The 9,878-nt window shown below is 38.2% G+C and overlaps 1 protein-coding gene across 2 annotated transcripts; it reads right to left on the reverse strand.

Annotated features, from left to right (window-relative positions):
* Positions 1 to 347: 347 nt before the first annotated feature.
* Positions 348 to 9,872, reverse strand: LOC118408423. 2 transcript variants are annotated; one of them, XM_035809231.1, is made up of 10 exons: positions 8,567 to 9,872; positions 8,230 to 8,301; positions 7,754 to 7,820; positions 7,240 to 7,299; positions 6,551 to 6,654; positions 5,417 to 5,593; positions 4,739 to 4,786; positions 4,097 to 4,214; positions 3,694 to 3,803; positions 348 to 2,364 (listed from the first exon to the last, which is right to left on the reverse strand). In XM_035809231.1, exons 1-10 carry the CDS (start codon positions 9,791 to 9,793, stop codon positions 2,311 to 2,313), a joined length of 2,037 nt encoding a protein of 678 aa, XP_035665124.1. In that variant the 5' UTR covers positions 9,794 to 9,872; the 3' UTR covers positions 348 to 2,310. The 2 variants fall into 2 exon arrangements, with proteins under 2 accessions (XP_035665124.1, XP_035665123.1); XM_035809230.1 differs by having other exon boundaries at positions 4,097 to 4,238.
* Between the last annotated feature and the right edge of the window lie 6 nt (positions 9,873 to 9,878).

A 9,878-nucleotide genomic window follows, 5' to 3' on the forward strand; every position in this document is an offset into this window, starting at 1 on the left:
ATAGGACCAATGTATTTCTGTTGGACATTTAATGTAATCATTTGAAATATTTGCATCAGTGTGTATACTATATCAGTAGTATCTTTATCATTGATGCTTTGTATTATTTATGTATCATTTTTTAAGTTGAGCAGGGGTTAGAAAAGGAAGTTACCCTGCTCTGTTACATTTTCTCTGTTGTAACAATCTTTTTAAGCTGAAATAAAATGTTCTTTCAATGTAAACCTGAGTGGTGGTATTTACCTTTGTGATCATTGATACAAATATATTCTTAAATGTATGTTCTTATAATAGAAGCTATTCTTGGAAGTCAATCTATCAATATTACCAATGAATGAATCAATCAATCAAAATTAATGGTTTATTGATAAAACAAAGAACTTGAAGCCAGAGGCTGAATTGTGTCATGCTTTACATGAAAGAATCCCTGCATTGACAATCTTAATCAAACATTGATAAAAACAGTTTTATTGATTACTGTAACAAACAAGATTATTTAGCCTTAACACTAAGCAAAGCATTGGAGATGCCACAAGAAACCAAATTTAAGGGAATGTTGAGAGGAACAAATTTCGGCACTTATCTGGTAACAATGATAACCTTTGGCTAATAGTATCTAGATAGTATCTAGATTTTTAAAGGCTACCTAATATAGTATAGTGGTCCTTACATCACTTAACAATTACTTTGTACTTCCATCCTGGATCCAGAGATGTAATCCTCATGACTGATAACTAGTTTGTGAAAGTTAAGAACAAAATTGATTAAAGATGTTTTCCCCACTGAATCAAATATAAAACGGTTCGACCAATGTGGCCAACATTTCTTAGCCTGGGTATCATCCTATGTAGTAACCGCTGGCTGAATCTTTTTGCTTGCGATGTCCCGTGGCAAATAGCAAGCATGAAGATTGAGCCAGCAGTTTCTATGGAGGCTCCAAGGCTACAACATTTCAAGTCACCTGGGTCACTGGAATAATGCAGAAGTACTTCATTCTGCAGTTCTTCGAAAAAATGGTCAGGGCATCTGACCAAGTAAAACTCAACATTGTGACAGTAACTAATATAGTCACTGTCACAATCATGACATATTTACACCACTGTCAATTCATGCTTAGTGCTAAAAGTGATAATGGAATGTCTGTTTTGAATATACACTCAAAAAGGAGAAAGCTCCTGCTACTTCAGCCACGCTACACATGCCCAGAACATCTCAACACACATCCTGCAAGTAGCTTTCAGAGCGGCAGTGTTTTTAGGGGGAGCGCAGATTCTGTGTTTTTCAACATAGGAGTTCTCTATGCTGAGGAAGAGCGTTAGCTGAGAGAAGGAGTTTTACAAGTCTGTGTAATGCAAACTCTGCTGTCCGGCGCTGAATTGGCCCCATGTACACAATGTAGAGCAGCCGTAAGAGGCACGATTGAATCAGGCTAGAGTTTTATTGCCCCTGGGTAACACTGCCACTCTGAATGTCTGTGAAGGCTGCTACCCTGCAAGGGAGGATCAGTGGAACCAGACGTAGAGGGATCCAGAGGCCAAGTAAGAGATGAAATCAGAGACTGGACAGGCAGGTCATAAGCTGACTGCACACATGCAGAAGGCGAATGATAGAGAAGGAGGAAGCTTGTGCTGGAAGTGACCATGATGGTCCCCAACCCTCTAGTAGAGGATGGCACTAGGTGAGGTGAGGTGAGTTTTATACTCTCTACCAGACTATAGGGAGAATAATAGCCCGGGGAGTTTGGCCACCATAGTTACTTTCATTCGCAGGGGAACATCAACCTTAGCGTGGACTCACTGCTCCTCTGGCCACCTGGCCAATTATTCCCTTTTTTTCTCAAATCTTATAAGGCAGTTGATGCTGGGTGTTATTTCTGTTCAAGAGTAAATGCATTAGGTTTACCAAGGACATTATAACGTCCTTGGGTTTACATATTAAGGCACATTCTTAATGTACTGCGGAGGTTGTGATACAATTCATGTATAATATATATAATGACATTTGCTTCATAGGCCAGGGGCAGATTAACAGTAACTTTTTGCATGACAACATTCAAACAACATTTGTAATCATACAGACTAAACTCAATTTTACAAGAAGTTGAAGTTCAAGAACAGGTCAGCAACAAAGAAACAAACTACTTGTAAGTTGCATCATTGCCACTCCAGTTATGAGAAGATTAAAGTAACTACTGTTACAATATTATAAAATAAGTCCTCTGAGTCTCCTGTGCTTCGATATTCTAAAATCCAACACACAAATGTCTGGATAATTGCCCAATCCAATATGTATACTGTGTTGCCAGACACATCAGTTTTCTCTGCACTTATTAACTGGCTTTCTGCAGTTAGGACAGCTGTCTGTCTGAAATCAGAAAATGGCAAAGCATAAGTTATAATCATTATGTTTCCCAATAGTGAAAACAAATTGTTTTTTCCGGTGTGCTCTTCTTCTGAAGTTCTGTTGCTTCAATGGAAGCAATTCATGCAATTCTCAATCATAGCTTAGAACTGCCAGTGATGTTGATGTCAGCATATTAATGACAAACAAGAGGGAGGTATAGCTGTTGCACCAAATAGCTTTTCCATTTTAGCCTACTACACGTTACTGAGATATATTTTTTTGGCAACACCTCAGGGGTGAGACTAACTGACACTGTAGTATTGTGTGCGAGTAGATTCAAATTGACAAAAGGCAAATTACTGGGAGTGAAACATCCTGCATCTAAAAGAACTGTTGCCAAGAAATAGTTTCTAGTTATCATGCAACTTCTCATACATTTAGTAAGCCTTAAGTTCTTATCGAAAGGAAAACTAGCAACATTTCCACCCAAAAAGATCATTAAGAACTGTGTGTAGATGTCATTTTGTCAAACTTGGAGAAACTGTGAAGGAAAGAAATCCGCAGAGGGTAATACTGCAGCTGCTGTAGTTTGGCAGCTAGATTTCACTACAACCTTAAGTTTGTGTAAATCGAAACCTTTGTCATCTAGTGAAAGATGACAGTTTGAGTGCTTTATCATACATGTCAAGTGCTTCTGTGGTGTTGAGTAATTGTGTGGCTAGGCTAGTGGACAATTGGCACCAAGTGCTCACAGATTCAATTTCTGGCATCCGTGGCAAAATATTGAGAAAAAAATTTGTCACTCCACCAAGGTGTAAAAATGGGTACCTGACTTTGGTTGGGGAGGTAAAAGGTGGCGCAAGGAGAGGGATGGGTTCTGCTTTCCTATACCTACTGCATCTAAAACAAGAAAGCTTCTGAAAAAAGCTGGCCGGTGCATATTTTGGAAAAAGCCTGGATGTTAAACAAAATCACACGAAAAAAGAGTTTTTAAACATCGAATTACTGAATTGTTCTTTCTTCTATTAAAAAAACACTACATGAGATTTGTCTAACAAAGAAAAAAAAAATTTGGCAAGTGGGGTTCGAACCTACGATCTACGACTGGAGAAGCCAACTAAGATAGGTACCGTGCTGTAGACTGCTCGGCCACACTGGCTCGATTATGCAATTGCACGTATAGAAGGGCTATTGGGTTAAATTGACCGATCCATGCATCCATGCATCCATGCAACCGCTTCTCCCGTCTCATAGCCGGTGCTATGCACCGGCAAAAAGGCTATGGACCCTTCATCTACACTACTGGAACATCTCTTCAACATCTCAATAAATAAGAGTGTTTAAACTTACTTCAGCTAACCAATGATACAGGCAGTCGGGATGGAACAGATGACGGCAAGGTGTACGAACCAATTGACCTCTGACCTCTTTACAGATGGTGCACCTGGAGTCTCCACATTCTACAAAGAAAAAACAGCAATTGTTAACTAGATGGCAACCAAAATCTGCTTTATGCAGCCGTTGGTTTCATACTAATTCATTTGGTTTATTTTGCTCAATATAGAATGTATGATTTAAAACACAACAAAACAGAGCTAACACCTCCCCACATGTACCAAATGTCATTTCATCCATCCAGAGGTTCTAACATAATGCTGATCACAAATATTGGGAAATACAGAGTCTGACACACCGACACACCAAAAACTATACCTCCATTTTCCATGGAGGCAACAAGTACACATGTACGTACCTTGCTCTCCTGCAGTGTCTGGCTGGACACTCAGTGGTTGGGCTTGACCAGCTTGACCGCTCTGTGCCGTTGATGAAGCCTCCTGCTGCTGACCATGGAATCCTTCCAACAAACACGCCTGTATATTGCTGTCATCAGTATTCTAGTAGAAATCCATTATGATAAAAGATGTTTAGAATCAAAAAGACAAATCTTTGAACAATTTTCATTTTATAATGCCAAAGTTTGTAGTAAGCGCAGAAACGCTCAAAAGGGCCTAAATCATACGTTTTGAAAGAAATTATCGGGTCTATTTGCATTACCAATGGCATTTTTTCAAAACTTTTTTTGTCATTAAAAAGTCAAACTTTCACAGTCACAGTCACATACATTTGTGCTCAATAGTAAAAAATATATATACTAGGCAAAGTCAAATGTACATTTTTATTCAGTTTGCAAAATTATGTTCCTATGTATGAATATGCCCCGAAATTCGAGTGTTACACCTTATTTCTTGGTGAAGCTCAGAACTTATCAATCATCACTCTTAGTCTTACTTCATGATCAGGTACATTGTACGTAACTATGAATTTCAAAGTAGTACACTAAATGCTTTGCTAGTGCAGTGCCTGAGTATAGCCTTACAACTTCTAAGCTACATACCTCTTCCTGATTGTCTGGAGGTTGCAAGATGGGGTCATGGCCCTCAGTCTACAAATAGAGAGGAGAGGACGAAAAACATTAGACACTATAAAGCCTACCCCAGTTCAGTTCAGTAAGCCTACCTGACACCTTAAAAAACTTTAAGTTAAAATGAACGATAGTCACTGATTCTTAATTCAATTGTGACGTTTTTTAGGCCTAGGAGTAAAAATGGTGCGTTTCCTGTTACCTGACTGCATGACCCTGGCAAAAAGCTAGTCTATTTTTAAGTAATCTGCTGGCAAGAAACATACAATTTTTGATCTAAGATCTGAGTGATAAAATCATTCATGATGAAGAATTGTATAGGAAAATTCGTGGGTATGGTTATGCAGGGGTTCAGTGAGTTATTCTAACACACCTCATCACCACAAGTGAAATTCTGCAAAACGTTTGCTGATTGTGAACCCAGTGAATACATAATCTATTGGAAAATGGCACAACCTTGGAGTTTAGTACCCCTTAAACTGGATTAGGGCTGATGTTCTTTTTTTTTCAATTTTCTATCACGCTTTTTTTTGTAAAAGGATTGACGTAACCGGTGACTAACACCTTTTCAAGATGTCAACCCGGAGACCAGTCTGTAGGATTGATCCACTCACACCAGGAAGGTCCCCTACTCTTTTCGAGTAAACTCACCCAGTGGACTCTCCATTCTCCCTCCCCATCTTGAGCAGGTTGAACCTGTACTGTTACAGTAGTTGGACCTGAACTTGAACCCTGGTCACTGGGCACCTCCAGAATGGTGTTCCAGGGAATCAGGTCTCCTCCCGGCCACCTCAGGGTGAAATCTCTCAAGCCAGATCGCTCAACAACCTGATTGGAAAACAGGTAGTGAGAACTGAAATTCACTAACTTAATACATTTGATAGTTCTTGTAGTAGCTTCACAATTCTTACGTAAAATATCTATTCCATCCATATATGTAAACCACTGTTTTGTTGGGACGTATGGTTAACCCATTGGGTATGTACAATAAAGTTCATAGACTGATAGAGGAATAAGATTAATTTTGAAACTCTTGTGGTTAATTGAGAATTTATTGATGCAATTTTGGCTACATGTACAAACAGTTTATACAATATTGTACAAGTTGACATCAAAATGTCAAATAAAAGATAATACTGTACAGCATTCACTTCAACAGTCTTGATATATCATTAAAGGTACATTGTACCTTTCTTTCAGAAAAGTCCCAGAAGCTTGAAAGAAAGAAGAACCAACATGAAGAGAATAATAGTCTAAGAGTAAGAGATTATGAGTCTGTTAAAACTGTTGCATCAAATGGGTCAAGGGCAATGTTGTTTTTTTAAGCCATGAATCATATTTGTGATGATGTCAAAATGAACAGCTTAAAGGTGTTATCTCTACTCAATTTGTCATTATATATATATATATAATTATTCTACAAGATGTACAGCTTTTTGAGTATTGTGAAGGGGTACCAAGAATGGCCTTTGAGTTGATTAGGCAGTATGCACTAAAATTTAGCATTTCAATGAGGTACATACATGTACCGTAGTACCCAGATTATTCAGGGCAAGAAGGGGGTCATAACAACTTGTTTCACTTTGAATCAGTACTGACTATTGAACAACTTCAAGTACATGTAAATACAAAATAGATTTGGGATTAAATTCAGCAAAAATATTCTGACACACCCTACTGTGTTAACCTTAATAAAATAAATGTACATCAATGTATTATATAGGACTTTCTCTACTAATTGTACATCAATTTGAGTTTTCAAAAATACTGTTACAGTAGACTTACTCTGGATGCAATCTGCAGAGCCTGGTTTTGCACCAGTCTTGGTCCTGCCAACAGTGTGTTCAGGAGAGTGTGGCCATCTGTGTCAAGTATCTCCACCCTGCATACTGTGTTTACAAAAATAATATAAGTACATGTATATATCAACTTCAAGTATGGGGTTGGTAGGTAGGAATTCTTTTAGACTTCTGGTGAAGAGATCCCAAAAATGCTGTTTAGCAGTAAATAAAAAAACTAAAATGCATCATTATTTAATACTATGATTCATACACTAATACTACCAATGTGTTATACACAATAGTTATTTTACCTACATGTACCTACCTACCTACCTATAAGTCCCTTGACCTCCTGTAATTTTACAGATAATACAAATGTCATGTACAATGAACATGTACATGTACAAGCACAAGTATAGTACTAGTATATGTAAACTAAACAAGGATTTTTATTTCCTAAGTATAATTTCAAGAAGTAAACTTCCTGGCACACTTGACTAGTTGCTTACGTCAAAAATGAGCAAGGTCATGTGTTTTGACTCTCGCAAGTTTTCTTCTCGCAGTCTACTACTTATTCATAAAAGTGACTTTTATACTGCTTAATTATTTTGGATTTGATAAACAACAGTTTTAAAGTGAGTCTGTAAGCTTTTATCTTACAAGTATGAATAGAAAATAAAATATTTCCCTGACCTTGAGCATGAAACCGTGTCAACTGTTCCTCCAATTCAAGAGATGGTGGGGGTGATGGAGCTAAGAGAACATTAAGAACATAAGTAAAAAAAAAAGTAATGGTCCAGGACTATAAGAATGTGCATGGTTGAGTTTTATGCTCTGTCTATAGAAATTCTGAATAAAAGTATCCTTATACACAATTGAGCTTTTAAGTGGAAGACTGTGAAGACAGACCATTTCATCTATGACAGCATAGAAATCAACAGCTTGTCAAATTGGAAAACATATCAACACCATTATAGGATTTAAATCATAATTGCTATCTTTCTTCTATGATGAAAGCTTAAGGGGATATTCCAAGCAAGCAACCAACAAATCAAACAATCAACCAATGACTCACCAATGAAATTTAGGACTAACAAACAATTACAAACAAACAAACAAAAACATGCATTTTCCCTTCTAAAGGTAAATAAATTATTTGCAAAATCTTGACTTAACCAGTATGAGGAGAAAATAAAATAATCTTTACCAGATAGCTCGTACAACTCCTCAGGTCCTTCAAAATCATATAGGTTGCATCTTGGATAACTGTCATTCTAAAAGAATGGGGAAAACATTTGTTTTAAAAATGTACAAGTATGACTATAGTTATTACAAGTTGAGAACATTATAATGATACATTCTTAAATCCCTTCAAGTCTTGTCTCCAACTTAATTTTTTTTGTTTCATGTTAATTTGTAAAAGTCATTTCAAGCTTAATGTACACTAATGTCATAAAATGCCATTGTCAATGCCAAGACCAAAGAAGCTGTGATTTTATTTTAATATAACTATTATTATTAATTTAAGATCAGTACATTTACTGAAGTGCAGACTTTTAGTCGACAGACGGGACAAAATAGATTTGTAAACAGTCCAACATTTCAGATACCATCTATGATACCTTTCGTCAGTCACTGACTAACTTCTGCATTTCTATTTACAATAATTTTAGAATGACATACCTCTAGATGTATAAAGGCAGGTGGTCCATAGGGAGCGAACTGTGGGGCAATTGTTAACTCTTCATCTTGTTCCTGAAACCGAGACATATATGAATGTATTATGAACTGGTCAATACACAATGTTAAGAACAATCTTCGTATTGCTCTAAGAAAAACCAGAGGGAGCAAAATACATGTACATGTTTCTTTCTTTCTACCAAGAGATAGATCAAAATAACAAAGCATTAAGCTTCACTTTGTTACTAGTAAGCAACCCTACTTAAATGTCAATTGCCCCTTACTAGTACAAAACTCTTTTTGCATGGATTTCATAGAGATATTTATCTACATGTCTTACCTCTACTATCAGTTCACCAATGGAATCTCTCTGTGTACTGTGGGCCTGGTTGCTGGTTGGGTCTGGACTCCTGCGGTAGTCAGTTGGGTCATTCACACCTGTACAGCCGCCTCCCTGTCCTGATGGACATACTACCCCTCCCACAGTCCCTTCTTCCTCCGAAGGCTGCCCTGCATCAGTAACTGTACCACACTGTGTCATGACTGACCGGTAGTTACATATAACATTACTACACCTCCCTAAGAGATCTTGTTGACTGGTTTGCGTTGCTGCTTCTGCCTTGTTTTCTTGGCGTTTGTGAGCCACCGCATCATCACCATTTTTCTCTTCCGGTGGTCGCCCAAAGTGCAACTCTTCATAACTTTTGTGAGGCCCAATTTGTAAAGAAAGTCTTGTTTTTGGGGTTCCATGTCTGACACTGTCATCACGGTAAAATGCATTGGAGGGGAGACTTTGACTGTACTGTGAGGAAGAACCTGGAAAGTCTTTTTGTCCATCAGAGTTGTTTCTGAAATCCTTGTCAAAATCTCCATCCTTCTTATTCTGATTTATTTCAGATATCTCTTTCTGGGAGGGATCGCTCGTTTCTTGTGCGAATGCAGGCTTTGTAATCCTGTTAAGTTCCTTTTCCCAGTTTGAATTGTCAGAATTGAGATCCAGCTTTAGCGTATCTGGTATGGGTACAACACTGCAACCAATTGTTGCAGACAAGGAACTCACCACAGGCGTGGGGAATTCTCTCTTTGTCAGTGATGTATCCCCTGTCATCTTCTCCTTGTCTATAGCTGACAGCACTTTTTCTGCATGGAATGTCACACTACCTTTGTCATCAGTTTCATTGGCTTTCTTCTTGGAATCCATAAGATGGACTTCTTCATTAAAGACATATTCTGAAGATGCAACTTGGTCCTTGTCTTCCTCGATACTGGTTAACATTGTACTGGTTCTTGAAACAAGGTCTCTGCAGTACTTGTGGAGTTCTGACACCATATTCAAATCCATTTTCTTCTTCCGATCCTGGGCTATGGAGATCGTCTTTCTAGACTGACCATCATGTAGCTGCGCTTTCAGGTCACTCTCCAAAGAAGCCACATCGTCCGTCATCTGTACCGCAAGCGCTATGATGTTACTGACACGACTGTCAATGGTTGGTGCAGATGCGGCCACCACTTGCCCGCCGTTCCCCATTTGTCCTGGGTAGCGCTCTTTTAAGGCAAATTGAATCATGCCCCATAATCGCGGACGAAGTTCGGCAAGCTGACGGAGATCATTCTGTGAGAATGGTCCACTTTCCTGCGAGTCCCTGAACGCT

Source organism: Branchiostoma floridae, unplaced genomic scaffold (assembly GCF_000003815.2).
Source record: "Branchiostoma floridae strain S238N-H82 unplaced genomic scaffold, Bfl_VNyyK Sc7u5tJ_1583, whole genome shotgun sequence".
Lineage (NCBI taxonomy): Eukaryota > Metazoa > Chordata > Leptocardii > Amphioxiformes > Branchiostomatidae > Branchiostoma > Branchiostoma floridae.